The sequence below is a fragment of the Danio rerio genome, chromosome 18 (assembly GCF_052040795.2).
Source record: "Danio rerio strain M-AB ecotype USA chromosome 18, GRCz13ab, whole genome shotgun sequence".
In the NCBI taxonomy this organism is placed as follows: domain Eukaryota; kingdom Metazoa; phylum Chordata; class Actinopteri; order Cypriniformes; family Danionidae; genus Danio; species Danio rerio.
The window spans coordinates 527,501-545,000 of record NC_141038.1 but is presented as its reverse complement, the minus strand read 5'-3'; the positions used below and the strand labels follow the sequence as shown (position 1 = coordinate 545,000).

At 37.1% G+C, this 17,500-nt stretch overlaps 1 protein-coding gene across 8 annotated transcripts in view; it reads right to left on the bottom strand.

Annotated features, from left to right (window-relative positions):
• Window positions 1-11,735, bottom strand: part of fbn1 (fibrillin 1) — a 92,069-nt gene extending 80,334 nt beyond the window's left edge. For 7 of the 8 annotated variants that reach the window (XR_015514108.1, XR_015514109.1, XR_015514110.1 and 4 more), the window contains exons 1-4: window positions 11,541-11,735; window positions 11,182-11,419; window positions 6,851-6,933; window positions 525-623 (exon numbers count right to left, since the gene is read on the bottom strand). Coding sequence is in view for 2 of the 8 variants with exons in the window: in XM_087291411.1 (XP_087147537.1) it covers window positions 525-623; window positions 6,851-6,933; window positions 11,182-11,384 (385 nt within the window). In the remaining 6 variants the exon portion in view is untranslated. The remainder of the gene's footprint in view (window positions 1-524; window positions 624-6,850; window positions 6,934-11,181; window positions 11,420-11,540) is intronic. The other variant, NM_001443252.1, reaches the window with a different exon arrangement.
• Between the last annotated feature and the right edge of the window lie 5,765 nt (window positions 11,736-17,500).

Genomic DNA, 17,500 nt, shown 5'->3' with positions numbered 1-17,500 from the left:
TAAATATTTAGACTTTAATACACCCCGAATCCCTGAACACCTGTGTGTAAAGTCAGGTTGCTATTGGCTGTTTATTTTCAGCTCTGGGTTTAGCTAAAAGCACCTTCTGGAGAGGCGTGGCTAAAGATACTAAAGGCCTCTTATGATTGGTCAGATTTGGAAAAAGAATTTAAGCTGCGGTTACACTACACTAAAGGGTCAGGATTAAACAAGATGATTAGACATTAAAAGAAAAGTGCAGTGTGACCGCAGCTTTATGCTTGCAGCACACAAACGCCTGGCACTTGAAACTAACTGAGGTCACTGCACTTCTCTGCAATATGGATATTGCATATAATATTATGACAATAATAATCCTTTTCCACTGTGCAGCCCTGCTTGACTTGACTTGACGATGTGCACGACAATCACTGCTTTGCTCTGACACACGTGCGATTTCATTCAAACTAAATGCTGTGATATTGCAGAAATTCCCTGATCATTCACACACACCTGCTCACACACACACCTGCATGAGGAATTACCTGATTTGGATCCACAGGTGGGAGCGATCTGGCCGCTCGGACACGTGCACATGTTGGGTCTGGAGCAGAAGCCGTCTCCGCAGGGACTCCGACAGATGGCTGAAAAATAAACAAGTGAGCACACTTACTGAAGGATGAACACACTCGGGTCATTTGATGATGCTCTTATGAGTAACACTGAGTGCATGCAGTGGTGGATTTAGGCATCAGCAGTATGGGCGATCGCCTAGGGCGGCATCTTGCTGGAGGTGGGATGGGGAGACGGTGCAAAAAAAACGTGCCCCAGTAAAAACTTCGAGATATGATTTACTTTATGCAGATATTAATGTAGAGTAATCCCAGAATAAAGACGTTGGGGGCATTTGCTGTATTTTTCTATACATAGAGTGCAAGAAGAATAGTGCATATAAGTTTGCTACTTTATGTGCAACCGAAACCATTCCCGCACACCTCACACATCACTCCTGGTATGAATCCCGGTTGTTTACATGCACACCGATAAAATACACACCACTTTACGTCACGATGTAAAACCGGAGTAACAGCTTTTTATGCAGAGATGTCGGCACGTAGCAAGTTTTGCAGGTCAACAAAACTAAAGTTAAAAAGGGTGTTATACAAGTTATATATTATATAATACTATATATCATTTATAAACACCGTTGAAGTCAGAATTTACCCCCCCCCCCCAACCCCCTATGAATTATTTGTTCTTGTTTAAATATTTTCCAAATGATGTTGAACAGATTGAGGAAATATTGACAGTATGTCTAATATTTGTTTTTCTGGAGAAAGTCTTATTTGTTTATTTCGGCTAGAATAAAAGCAGTTTTTAATTTTTTAAACACCATTTTAAGCTCAATATTATTTGCCTCTTTAAGCTATTTTTTCTCTGATAGTCTACAGAAAACCATCATTATACAATAACTTGCCGAATGACCCTGACCTGCCTAGTTACCCTGATTACCCTAGTGAAGCCTTTACATGTGACTTTAAGCTGTATAGAAGTGTCTTGAAGAATATCTAGTCTAATAATATTTACTGTCATCATGACAAAGAGAAAATAAATCAGTTATTAGAGATGAGTTATTAACACTGTTATGATTAGAAATGTGTTGCAGAAATCTGCTCTCCGTTACACAGAAATTGGGGAAATTATAAACAGGGGGGGGAATAAATCAGACTTTAACTGTATAAATATATGAGTATCAATATCCCAGAGTAGTGTTATGAGTTAAATTAGTTTCATGTGCCAGGCGAATAAAAAATGCAATAGAAAATGCATTATTCATACATTTTAATTTGATTAATATTTTTTTAAATCACTGAAGCGAATATTGTTTTAGGTTTTTTTTTAACTATAAAAACTTTCCAGAATGTTGGAGGGTTATTTTTTAAATAATAAAATATAAATATTCAGAATATTTACACATGGTTATTTTTGGTTGGGTAATATATACATTATTAACATACTACACCTGTAAAATCGTAATGAACACTTAACGCACCCAAAGACTCTTCCATACCCTCACTGCACACCATCAATATGTAGCATGCACTGCACTGTAACCAATCCATACTTGAAACAACACTGCCTACAACTATGTGGACACTTATTCATTGTGCATGTCGCCGTCAATCTTACATTGTCCTGTTTTTCTTTTCTTTTTTGTGGGAGCATGCTGTTGTATTTTGCACATTGTCGTTGTATTTGTACTGTCTGTATTTTGCACTGTCTGGAGCCAGCACCTACGCTTTTCACTCATCATAGCACACGTGCTGCTGCTGATGTGGCAATAAAAGTGATTTGATTTGATTTGAGTTCGGAGCTGCATCAGACTTGAATTGATAGTTCACCCAAAACTTCTGTCATAATTTACTCCTGCTTTACTATTCTGACCTGTTTGTGTTTCTTTCTCTTTTTTGGTGACCGCAGAAAACCATATTTAAAAAGAAAGCATTAAACACTTCAACATATCCTTATCTGTGTTTAAAGAAAATAAAAAACTAAAACCGGTTTAAAACAAGTAAGGAGTTTTCATTTTTGGTTAACTGCCCCTTTAACCATCCCTTTAAGTGTAATTGCAAAAAACAAACAGACATTTCTTTTATAAGCCCTAATGACATTTCTTTGCTGATCCTGTTAAATAATAAAAGACAAACCATTAACATAACCTCTATCTTTCATAACCACATGCGTCTGATCTGCACACGCTTTTCACACAGACGCATGCACTCGCAGCATTTTAAAATGGACGGTTATTTATTCACGTCTGACAGACTGACTAACGTATATTGATCTTCAAATAGAGTAAGTGCATAAAGAGATGAGAGTTTAGATTTCGCATAGCTCAGACAGGCCTCATGAGCTGATACTGCTCGTTTATGAAAGACTGTACAGTTCTGGACAATTCTGAGGTAAGAAGTTCATGCATGTTCATTCATTTTATAATCATCCCTGAATAGATGTCATGTTTTAAAAAGCTTAGATCATTCAATAAGTCATTATTTGCTGCTGAGGGAATGAAACATCTTGCCATGTCAAAGCTAACGGGACGAATCGGGATGTTTAGTTTAACATTGTGCTGCAGCTACAGATGCATGTTAAACAGATTATGATTGAAACACTGTGTTATTGAGAAGTAATTGTTTATATTGTGGCTTTTCTCAAGTAAAAAAGTGGATTAATTGCTGTCGTATCAGCAGTACAGCACACACAGAGTGAATGTGAAGGCATTGCAATGCAGTTTTCCTCCTAATAAGATTGCTCGTCGGGCAGCTGGAGATTTTGGTAGTCCCATTGGAAAACGCAAAGCCCCGGGACATCATCAATTTAAATAATGGTCAAGGATTTTTAGTAAATGAATAAACATTAAAGCTCTTGAAGATTAATATTGGGCTACTGAGTGTCTGATGTTGTTGTTTTACAGCAGCCATGTCCAATCTCAGTCCTGGAGGGCCGGTGACCAGGGCCCGGTTTTTCAAAAGTAATCCATAGGATTTTGGATAAGGGATTGGATCAAATCTTGAAAATGGGTTTTTCAAAAGAAAAAACGGATTACATAATCGGATTAGATCACGTAATCTAATCTTGGTTTAGATCCTGATCAAACCTTTAGTTTGGGTTTTTCAGACCTTTTTTGTAGGATCTGGATCACTTTGATCCAAAAAACCTGGATTAAACTGATCCCATCAGAAGGGTGGATTTAGCGTGGATTTCATGTCCAAAATGTAATGAAAACTTAAAAAATGTATTAAATAATACTAATTTTGGGTCATGCAGTATCCTACTAATATACTATTTATTCATATGGTTTTAATTTTATTTGTTCATCTGTCAGGCTATAGTGAGTATAGGCTTTATTGTATTCAGCCTTTCAGTATAGGCCTACAGCAAAGTAGAAAGAGTTTGGCCTCATAAAATAATCCCCCAAACAGCTGTCAAAACTGACCAAAAACAATCAATTTTATTCTGTCACTAATTGATATCTATATTCATCACAATGGAAAATATTTTTGTGTTTAGAATATTTATTAGTGATGCATGCAATGATTACAGAATAACAAAAAAAATGGCAAAGAATGGCAATCACTGATTTTTTAAATCACTTTCAACAATTGCAAAAAGAGACTGAAAGGGCAGAAGCACAGCTTCATCTGGTAGAGAAACAACTGACTCTGACCAAACTGCAGCAAACCAAGGCCAATGACTTGAGATTCGCCTCCTAAAGGCTACGCTCAGACAAGCTGCTCTCTCCACATCAGATGAGGAAGTCTGACCTTATTGTGGAGTTTTTGACATTAAGTCTTTTTTGATTTACATCTATATTTGAAACTTATTATAAATATCCTCAATGTACAGTGTTGTAGATCTCAGATGAGCGGACTGCTGAAAGAGGATGGGGTGGGGTTTTTCTTGTTTTTATTATTTATTATTATTATTATTTTAATAATCATAATTTTTTTTTTAGTTTTCATTTCAAATAAAAATAATGTTTTATTGGCCCCACGCTGGCTATTCTACTTGTCGCTCTTTACATATCTATAGTTCTACATTGTGATGTCCTATCCTGTTTGAGCACTGGTTATCCAGATTTAGTGATCCTGAAAAGTTCCTATCCGGATCAGATCGATCCAATCCGATGTTGTTTTGAAAAACTGGCTCAAAAAGTAAGCTGGATTACGTGATCAAGGATCACAAAAACAGGATTACTAAATCCGGATAAATTTTATCCAGATTAAACGTTTTGAAAAACCGGGCCCTGGAGAGTTTAGCTCCAATCCTAATCAAACACACCTGAACCAGCTAATCAAGCTCTGACTAGATATACTAGAAACTTCCAGGCAGGTGTGTTGAAGCAAGCTGGAGCTAAACTCCAGGACCGAGTTTGGACACCCCTGGTTTACAGAGTCTCAGTTCTGACGTTGATCATCTGCTAGTTATTTTCTTTTCAGGATCTGAGCTGAACTGATCTGTCTGCTGCTGCTTTCAGGCAATAAATGTCACGTAAAGTGTGTTTAAACTCACACTGAGAGCATTGAACACTGAATAAAGCTCCTCATCTGCACCTGAGCTCCTCATTGTGATAGTGGTTTGTGCTGGTGTCCTGCTGTAAATAAAACAGTGAACTACCCCTTCATGCTCTTTCCCCGGGCAAAGCGAAGGCATGTTCCATCTGTCTCACTGAGGAAACATCATCTTAATGGGATTAATCCGATTACACAATGCATATATGACTGGAAGAGGACCAGACCCTGATTATTATTATCATCATTATGACTGGAATGTTCTGGTTTAAGTGTGGTCAGCGAGAGGTCAAGGGGTCATGGAGACTCAGGCCATTGTGATCCGTTAGTGTGCATGTAAACAACATCCCTCCACCCTGTCTATTCATCTACAGGCTGAAAACAACCGAACACGCATGAACCTCCGTCCTACACACACACACACACACACACACACACACATGCACACATGCACACACGCACACACGCACACACACACACACGCACACACGCACACACGCACACACGCACACACACACACGCACACACGCACACACGCACACACGCACACACACACACCAAGGTTATTTTAGTAAAGTAAAAACTAAAACTATTGGTCCAAAACATTTTTGCTGACTGAAATAAAATAAAGAAATGTATAACTACACTCACTGAGCAGTTCCAGCATTATGCATGTGACATTTGCAGTACAAACCTGAATTTTATTGCATATTGCATATAACTAAGTTAAGGGATCAGAAAACCACCAGCATCTAATGTGTATTTAGTGCAATGAAAAACTAAACAAGTACATTTAAGTATGTGCACTGACACAAACCCGAATTAATACACTATTATCTGTACTAGTACAGCCTGTAAATGTGATTTATATTTTAAATGAGGGAAATAAATAATAGCAATAATAATAGTAATACATTTATTTTAAATAGCAGCTTTTCAGTTTTCATAAAACTGGATTATGGATGTTATATAGATATATATATATATATATATATATATATATATATATATATATATATATATATATATATATATATATATATATATATATATATATATATATATATATATATATATACGATGAAGACTATTTACAATAGGTTATTAAATTTGTGTATAATAATATTGCTAGACTTCCAGGAAATAATAGAGCACTCTATATTTTATTTGTACAGTATTATTAGCCGCATTTCCACTATCGCGCCTAAAGCAAGCAAGCCAGGGCGAGTCGTGTTTTCCTTGTCACTTCCGGGGCCTAATCGGGCCAAAGCGGGGCTTTCTCTGTGCCAGCGGCCGGCCTTTTTCGGCCCGCCGAATACCTTGGGCCAAAGAGGGCCAGCTGGGGCTTCAGGGTGGAGTGAAAGGAGAGGCGGACTTTACCCGAGTCTGGTAAATATGGCTTGCTTTCATTACTCTAGTTTTCCGATCGCACAAGAGTTCTCATGCGGCAAACAATTGAATAAATAAGGGGAAGAAAACATAAAGCTGGTCAGTTTAAGATAGACTATCCCATAAAACATCTTATAGGCCGGGGTCTTTTGCTTATAATCGTCCTCATGTTTTTCTGTTAAATGTAAAGCTGCTGCATAAAATGATAAAGTTTGATGAGTGGCATACATTTTGGTGCAAGATATAGCGCAACAAAAAAATAGACCTACACACACACACACACGCACACGCACACGCACACGCACACACACACACACACACACACACACACACACACACACACACACACACACACACACACACACACACACACAGGCGCTGGAGGAAACAGGATAAGTGTGAGTACTTACGGACGATGCACTGGTTTCCTCCGGTCAGGGTTTTCCACCCGGGACAGCAGTACGCATTATGACGAGATCCACACACATTCGGCCTGAAAGTCAGTCAGAAAACACCAGATTAGCTGAGGAGGGGTCAAACACTCATAAACAATCATAAACACACACACACACAGTTTGGCATGCAGTGAGACGCTTTATATGAGTCAGACGTTGTGATGTTTTGTTTCAATATACTAAACCTAAACAATTTCACCAGATGATTGAACAGAACTATTATGAATGAATTATGGTCACGCTTCATTTTTAAGTTCAAATCTTGCTACTAGCAAACCCTTAACTATGCCTTTTGCTTCAATAAACTCTTAATTTTCTCCTTATCAATAGTTATTACGGTAGTTTAGGCATTGAGGATGTACAATAAGATCAAGCAGAATATGTTGTATAGGTACTAATAATCTGCCAATATCTCAATAACTATAGTTAATAATGAGAGCAGGCCCCTGGAGTGTTTAGTGATGGGTTGTTCATGAACGATTCGTTCATTTTTAACAAATCTTCAATATGACTCGGGAACTACGAGTCCTCTCATGGAGTGATTCGTTCATCCGCGCGTGCGCACATTTGTGCAGGGGGTATCGGTCATTTCAAGTCCTTTGAGTCATTCATCAAGGAAAGGCAGAAGCCAATCATATGCGTTTAGAGCCGGAAAAATTGAACCGTTCATCTCTCGGGTTTGAGTCATTCTGTCATGTGATGAACAAACGACTCAAGAACCAGAAGACTCAAGGTGAACTCATCATCATGGCTGCTATCGGCTCAGACGAGAGGGTGCTCGCTGCAGAGCCATTTGAGGAGAGGTGAGCTCCAGAGAGGGGGAGCATGAGCTGTCGCTCCTCCTCCTGTAAGCTGTTTTAATGCGTACACCAACCCCACCCCTAACCCTACCCCCAGTGACATCACTCGTAGAAGAAGTGCAAAAAAGGTGGAGCTCAAGCTTAAGCTCCCCCTCTCTGGAGCTCAGCTCTCCTCAAATGGCTCTGCAGCGAGCAACACTTGGCTCAGACTGTGCACATTGATTAAGATTATATGTGACTGTCAGTGTAACGTGAACGAATCACTGACATTTGAAGACATGAAGAGGTGAACTGAGCAGAGACAACAACACCTTCATAGATAAAACAGCAGGTCAACACTGAATTATTATGATCTCCCTCTTATAGGATTCTATTGATGACTTATTTGTCGTGTGATCAACCTGTTGGGCTAGTTGTAGAGGTGTTTGGAAGCAATTCGTAACATTTTAATAATATTTTGGCAAATTGAGCCAAATGAATGAAATGACTCGAAAAAAGATTCGTTCATCTCGATGAACGAGACTCAAAGATCCGAGTCAGTGAAATGATCCAAACTTCCCATCACTAGAAGTGTTAATAAAGGTCTTCATTTAGATGAATGGGAGTGAGTGAATCATGCATCCAATATAATAAATAAACTACAAGCAGCTCAATAAAGCAGAGATAAGACTGAGATAAACAGTGCAGGCTCTCTGGTTTAGTATAGGTGAATGTTGAAATGACACTGCAGAGTCAGCGCAGCACTGTATATCTATGTACTGTGACTCTTGCGGATGCACACATTGCGATATCAATGCAGAAAGCAGATCTCCTGCCGCTCTACATCACTGTCTTCAAACATCAACACCATCTCTCTGAAACAGCTTTAAATGCATGCAGGTTTACAACGACTGAATAATGACTGTCATCTGTTTTTCCAGAACACAGCAACTATAAAGTCATCGTGTCTAACAATAGTTTCTGTGTCCAAAACTCTGATTTAGAGCAAGAATCATCTGTTGTCATGTTAAAGAGATTGACGCCAAACATCCTGAAATCATCTTAAATATTTTACACAACAAGAAGACTTTTCATCATTTCAAAGAGCGTCACATTAAATGTCATCACTAATAAGCAGCGCTCAAAATAAGGGTGTACTTATATGCTGAATGATGTGATTGATGTTGTATTATTGGAAACATTAAGACACACACTTTAGTGTGCATTCAGTGCATTAAAATAAATAATAAGTTTGCACAGTTAAATACTGTAGATGGACACAAATTCTAATTATTAAAAAACTAAATCAATAAACAGAATGCATAATAATAAGAGGAATATACAAGTAGCAATATAAACAATTATATAATGCATTGTATCACAGATTAACCCCAAGCATCATCTTAAATCTTTGGATTTTTACACATTTGACAGCAAAAAGCAGTGCTCAGAGTGTGTTTAATTACATGCTGTATGACGGGGAAGCATTAACTAACATTGTATTATTGGAAACATTAAGACAGACACTTTAATGGCGTCTAATGTGTATTCACTGCATTAAAACAAACAGTTTTGTACAGTTAATTACTGTATATGCAGAAGCAAATTCTAATTATTACAGAAAAAAATCTGAAAGGACAATAAAATATGAAATAAAAACAAGATAAAATATGAATAATTCTAGTTTATCATATAAACATTATTAAATAGGTTTGTGTATGTATTTTGTGCATTTTTAAAATCCCATAACTATATTTTGGCATTTTAGTATATTTTATGTCATCATGTCTAAAAATAGTGTCTGTGCCCAAAACTCTTATTTAGAGCAAGAATTATTTCACATCATATAAAAGACTCTAAATACCCCATTGACCCCAAACATGCTAAAATCTTATTAAATGCTTAAATTTTTAACAAATTTACTTTGATTTTTCATCGATTCAAATAACATCACTAATAAACACCGCTCAAAACAAGTAATTTACTTTAAATAATAATATTTAATTAAACAGCATGATATTAAATATGTCTACATGTCATGCTGAATTATGTGAGAACCTTAATTGACGTCTTTTTTTCAGTAAATTATTAAAAAAACATTGAGATACATTAAGAGTATGTTTGGGCACTCTTTTATGACAACTGTTTTTATTTAAATAATCTGAGTGTCATTTTTAATTAATCTGTATTTCTACAGTGCATTTAATAATGTAAACAAAACATTCCAAACAAAGACTTTGAGATTTTACAACACAAACAATAAACAAAACTATCAATACACCAGCTTCATTCTGTTTACAAAAGTTATAATAATTATTATTATTATTAGCATTGTTATTATTAATATTATTGTTATTAGAAAAATAGAGGAAATCGATATTAAATGATCTTGAGCTTGATATGGCTTTCTTGCTGTCAAATTTGGAATATTTAATTATTTTATCTGATTTCAGTATGTCTAGGGACTCTAAATAAGGTAAAAAATCATTTTGAATTTAATTTCATTAATTTTTCATGTAATTTTAATAAAGCTCGATTTCTATAGTGTTTTTAACAATGTAAACAAAACATTCCCAACAAAGAGTTTGAGATTTTACAACACAAACAATAAACAGACCTATCAAACCAGCACTTGTCTATTTCCACAACTGTTATCATTATTATTATTATTATTATTATTATTATTAATAGAAAAACAGAGGAATTTGATATGAAATGATTTTGAGTTTGATATGACCTTCTTGCAGTCAAATGTGTAAAATATAAAGATTTAATGACAATTGTTTTTATATAAATAATTTAAATGTCATTTTTAATTAATCTGTATTTCTACAGTGAATTTAATAATGTAAACAAAACATTCCAAACAAAGACTTTGAGAATTTACAACACAAACAATAAAGAAAACTATCAATACACCAGCTTCATTCTGTTTACAAAAGTTATTATTATTAATCCAAAAATAGAGGAATTTGATATTAAATGATCTTGAGCTTGATATGGCTTTCTTGCTGTTTCCACAACTGTTATCATTATTGTTATTATTATTATTATTATTACATATTATTATTGTTGTTATATTGTTGTTGTTGTTGTTATTATTATTAAAACAATAGAGGAATTTGATATGAAAAGATCTTGAGCTTGATTTGGCTTTATTGCTGTCATATTTGTAATATTTATTGATTTGATCTAATTTAGGTATGTCCGGGGACTCTTAATATGGCAAAAATAATTTTAATTTCATTTCATTAATTTAAATGTCATTTTTAATTAATCTGTATTTCTAAAGCGCTTTTAACAATGTACAAATAATTCCCAACAAAGACTTTGAGATTTTACAACACAAACAATAAACAGACCTATCAAAACAGCACTTGTCTGTTTCCACAACTGTTATTATTAGTGTTTTGACATTATTTGTGTGCGGTAAACTCAGTTCCCACAGCCTCAGAGCCGCTTAATGACCGTTTTACCGCAGTGTTTATGGTAAATTCTGTGTTTTACCCCTTCAGGACGTCCTGTCCGCTGCCCCGCCGCTTCGCCCGGTTCGCTCTCGGCTGCTCCGCGGCTCCGTTCTGCGTCTGCGCAGTTCCGTCTGCTTTCTGCGTCTGCACAGATGCGTCTGCGCCTGCGTCGAGCGTCTGCGCAGGCGCACACAGCGACAAGAGCGCTGAGAGTCCCGTCGCGAGCACGAGCAGCCGCCTCATCCTGAGCGCGCTCCCGCTGCACGACCAACAACTCACTTTAAAAACAAAAGTGGGAAAAAACAGAAAGTTGACGACTAACAGAGGACTTTAATGACTATAAATATGACACACTGAAGAAGAGGACAAGACTTGAGGGAAGCCTGAAAGTTTGAGTACCTCAGTAGATGATGAAGAAGATGATGAAGAAGAGTCCTCCAGTGAGTGTGCGCAGATAAAGACTTCAGAGAGCCGGAATGCAGCTGTCAGGGGACAAGAGGAGAAGAAGAAGAGGAGGAAGAGAAGAAGAGCGCAGGACTGAGAGTCTGTCTGTCTGCATGAACGCGCATCTGCTCAAGGCGCGCCACCGCCGAGAATGCGCGCGCCCGCCATCTCGCGAGAACCCGCGCGGGTACGAGACACACACACAAAGCCAGTCCTGAAGAACATTACACCTATAATCAATCAAATTACAATGATATAATCATAAAAGTAAAGGTGGTGTATGGCATTGTTCAGCTGGTCCATCACATTCCTCTCGACTGAAGTGTTGGGGAGAGCGGGGCACACAGAAACACTTTTTGTTTTTGGTCAAATAATGAGCAAAGTAACAGGGTTTTACCAATAACACACAAGCCTCTGCAGCAAATGAGCACTGTTTGTATGACCGCCGGACCTGTGGTTTCTGTGCAGTATTGCCCAAAGTGCCAGGAGTGCAAATGTTACTGTTTACCCCTCCTGCAGGGCAAGCTGTAACAGACAGGCGGTCAGCTGCAACACACGCTTATAAAGGCAGATTTCACACAGATATTTTACATTCAGTTCACTTTAAACAGCTATATTTCCTCAGTCATTAGATCATTATTTTTATTATTCTAAATAGCACAGCATGTTTATTTATTTATTATGGATAAACACATTTTATCCAAAACTATCAATACACCAGCTATATTTTGTTTACAAAAGTTATTATCATTATTATTATTATTATTAATATTGTTGTAATCATTAGAAAAATAGAGGAAATCGATATTAAATGATCTTGAGCTTGATATGTCTTTCTTGCTGTCTTATTTGTAATATTTAATGATTTTATCTGATTTCAGTATTTCTAGTGACTCTAAATAAGGCAAAAAAAATCTTTTTAAATTTATTTTCATTAATTTTTTATGTAATTTTTAATTAATCTGTATTTCTATAGCACTTTTAACAATGTAAAAATAATTCCCAACAAAGAGTTTGAGATTTTACAACACAAACAATAAACAGACCTATCAAAACAGCACTTGTCTATTTCCACAACTATTATTATTATTATTATTATTATTGTTATTATTATTATTATTAATATATTGTTGTTAAAATAGAAGAATTTGATATTAAATATTTGCATTATTATCCATTTATCCATTATTTTACAATGCATTTATTTGCATTGTTAGCAATAATTTATTTTCTATTAAAACAATATTTTCTACTAAAAAACATTTTTTATAAAAAGTTCTCAACATTAAACCCAAAATTCTACATATATTATGTTTGTTTAATTGGTGTCCAGCAGTGTGAGGCTTAATCAATTCTAACCCCCTGTTGCAGCTGACCCCGCTGTGTCATGTTTTCATATTTCTGGTTAACACTTTATTTTGATGGTGCATGTGAGTATTAGTCGACTGTCTGCTTAATATCTGCTGCCTTCAACAGACATTTAACTGACTATAAGAAACTTTGCAAGTACATGTCAACTGACACTTAAACTTCTCTGACCTCATGTCTAGAACTGCTCGATCTTGCAGATTCGCACTCTACAACATCAGAAAGGTTCAACCCTTCCTATCTGAACATGCAGCTCAACTCCTTGTTCAAGCTCTTGTTCTCTCCAGACTGGATTACTGCAACTCTCTACTAGCCGGGCTTCCAGCTAACTCTATCAAGCCTCTTCATCTGCTTCAGAACGCAGCAGCACGAGTAGTCTATAATGAACCTAAATGAGCACATGTCACTCCGCTGCTCATCCGTTTGCACTGGCTGCCAGTTGCTGCTCGCATCAAATTCAAAGCTCTGATGTTTGCTTACAAAGCGACTTCTGGCTTTGCTCCTTCTTATCTGCTCTCACTTCTGCAGATGTATGTGTCCTCCAGAAACTTGCGTTCTGTGAATGAACGTCGCCTCGTGGTTCCATCCCAAAGAGGGAAGAAATCACTTTCCCGAACTCTCGCGCTCAATCTGCCCAGTTGGTGGAATGAACTCCCTAACTGCATCAGAACAGCAGAGTCACTCGCTGTCTTCAAGAAACCACTAAAAACTCAACTATTTAGTCTCCACTTCCCTTCCTAATCTGCAATTGCCTCTCTGCCTCCACCATTAAGTGTACTACAGAAAAATAAAAAATAAAAAATTACTGACGCTTTCCTTCTTAGACTTTACACTCCTGAAACTCGCCTACAGCACTTCTTCACTGTTGCTCTTATAGTTGTGTAAATTGCTTCCTTGTCCTCTTTTGTAAGTCGCTTTGGATAAAAGCGTCTGCTAAATGACTACATGTATGTACACTAACCCAAACAGTCCACTTATAATCTAATTATGAGAATTGGTTGTAATGCAACTTAAATCCAACATACAGACCTATTTGGGTCCAGAATTATGTACAAATTTTGGGATTGATGATTTTGAAAATATGACAACCAAAAGCTTCAAATGATACAAAAGTAACTGAAACTGCAACTTATGTAAATTCCTCTAGGCCTGGATCCATATGGAGCAGATTTATACTGAGCCCACTGTTAAATGGCCGACTGTACAGCAGAAATAAAGGTGTTTACAGCCTGATACAAAGAACTATTTTGGTTCAAATAGCTAATATTACCCTTTATGACAACTGTGAGGGGGTGAATTTATTTACAACTCATCCAGTTCATTTATATTAGCTTTAGTAAGTCTGCATAATTAAGGGCGTGGCCACTTGAGTGACAGCTAGGTCTCACCGCTCACCGTGACTTCACCTCAGTTGATTCCGGCTGATTAGCTGCTGAACTCGGCATATTCATGGTATTTTTGTGCTGTTTTATGTGGCTTTACACAGTCAGTTGCTTTTTGGAATTATTTCCTACAATTATCAGATGATAAGGCATGCTGTGTGCACTCAATTATGCTCACAAAACATTCACATGGCCTCCATTTCCCCAGTGAGGAAGTATATGTAATTATATACTTATACACCATCTCTATAAGTGCATTGGTCTTTGGTCTCATATTTGACCCAATGTTGGGTTATAACAAGCCAGCATTTTTAAATATTACTTTTAGTGATGTCTACATATTTTTCTTATCTGTATTTTGTTGCAGTTATTTCAGCAATCAAGTTTAATTAAATGTAGATTAGAAACGTTTAGTTATAGCAGTCGTCTGGAATTTAATTAAGCTTCAGTTTTACATCTTAAAACATATAAAATATATTAAATACATACAAAAATATGGATAAACCCAACACTGGTCTTAATTTAAATGACACTTTTTAACTCAATGTTTGTTCATATTTGACCCAATGTTGAATTACTACAACCCAGCATCTTCTACAGTGTATGTAGTTTCTGTCCTGTCTGTACACTTATTCATTCATCCATTTTCCTTCGGCTTAGTCCCTTATTTATCAAAGTTCAAAGTTGCCACAGCGGAATGAACCACCAACTATTCCAGCATATGTTTTACACAGTGGATGCCCTTCCAGCTGCAACCCAGTACTGGGAAACACCAATACACTCATACACTACAGCCAGTATTGGGTTGCGGCTGGAAGGGTATCCGCTGTGTAAAACATTCTGGAATAGTTGGCAGTTCATTCCGCCGTGGCGACCCCTGATGAACAAAAGGACTATGACTGAATGATATTGAATAAAATGTTTTATGTATAGATATATTTATATTTCCGTCTAGTATTTATTTATTTTTATGTATATTATTTATAGAGTTTATAAATATAAATAATCACAGTACACGTGTATATTTTAATGTGATTAATCGTGATTTAACAGCAGTAATTATATTAATGTTTTCCCCAACACTGAATAACACTGAATGTACATTAATGTTTTATTAATATACATTTATCACAGTATTACACCCAAGTTCTTCATGATTACTGCGGTAAATGAGCTTCTGTGATGAATGAACTTGTTCAGTGCTCTAGTCTAGCTCCTGTTTATCTAACCAATCTTCTGTCTCGCCACAATCCAACCTGCACTTTAAGATCATTAAACTCAGGGCTTCTGGTAGTACCCAGAATACCAAAGTCCACTAAAGGAGGTCGAGCGTTTCCATATATGGCTCCTAAACTCTTAAATGACACCCTTAATTAACGCTTGCTCCCACGAAGACATCCAAACAAAATGTTGGGGGGGGGTTCAGCCCATTAATAGAGAAATAGTTTATATCTTTAATAATAATATGAATCATTTAAATACCACCACCCCTACAGCGGTTCAAACCATTGTGCAATGCACCAATAAGTCTATGCAAAAAAAAAAAAAATATATATATATATATACACACACACACACACACACACACACACACACACACACACACACACACACACACACACACACACACACACACACACACACACACACACACACACACACACACACACACACACACACACATACACACACACACACACATGCTCTATCTCTCTCACACACACACATTTTCACTTGTCAACTTAAGAGCGGGCCTCATACTTCAGCGGCAGCATCATCTCATGTGTGTGCTCCAGAAACGGTGTGTGTGTGTGAGCGTGGTCGCTGGCAGCACCTTGACTCCTGTAATGAGAGAACATGAACAATGCACAATGAGAGAAGAGGCTCATGGGAAAGCATTTATGACTTTCACCCTCCAGACGAGCCGCACAATGCAGGATTCAGAGCAGCGCAGGCTTCTGACGAGCATGAGCCCAATTCTGAACATCAAACAACATGGAAATATGGTAGTGTGTTATAAAGTACCATGTACATACCACAGTACTGAGCGCTGACATCTCACAGCTCTGAGAATCCCCCAAATATAAAAGAGAGAAAATAATCATCAAAACTGCAAGAATTGTGTTTATAAATAAAGAAAGAAAAATAGAAATAAATGAATAAAAAATCTGAGATGAGCAGCGCTGAACAAGGCATTCAAAAGGGTGGTGTGTCTAATTACATGAGTACTGCTTGTTAAAGTGTGTGTGTGTGTGTGTGTGTGTGTGTGTGTGTGTGTGTGTGTGTGTGTGTGTGTGTATTATAATAACTTTGTTACTGAGAGGGGCGACGCAGTGGTGCAGTAGGTAGTGCTGCTGCCTCACAGCAAGAAGGTTGTTGGTTCGAGCCTCAGCTGGGTCAGTTGGTGTTTCTGTGTGGAGTTTGCATATTCTCCCTGTGTTGGTGTTTCTGGAATCTGATTTTTCTAATCCCCATAAACAAGAGAATCTAAAATAGTGACTGCAGGTTGAAGGACAGTAGTGGGGTAACAGTACTGATACAGCACCACAAATGTACTCCAGGGAAAGTAAAAGCACATGTTTTTAAAACTACTCAGTAAAGTACAACTCCTGAGCAATACTACTACAGTCATTTGAGTATGTGTAATGAGTTATTTTACACCACTGATTGTGTTTTTTTTACATAACTCAGAACATAACTCCCACGATTAACAAACAACCACTGTATTCTAAAGAGAAGTATCGTCTCCCATCCTCTGATATTCAGTCCTACACTCTTCATTCCATTACGCAACACACATGTGCCAGATCTCCAGCAGAGTTCAGAGTGAGTGAACGCTGTGCCAGGAACTCATACTGACAATTCATTCAAACACAAGCATCATTAGTGCATCACTGAAGTTATCTAACCAACCTTCTGTCTCGCTACAACCCCACCTGCTCTGTAAGACCTCTAAAATCAGCTTCTGCTTGTACCAAGAATACCAAACAGAATAGAATAATCCACTAAAGGAGGTCGAGCCTTCTCATTTATGGCTCTTAAACTCTGAAATAGGCTTCCTGAGGATGTCCGAGGCTCAGACGCAGTCTCTCAGTTCAACACTAGATTAAATGTGCTGTGTGTACGTTTATTGACTATAAACAGCATCATGTGTGTGCAGATATT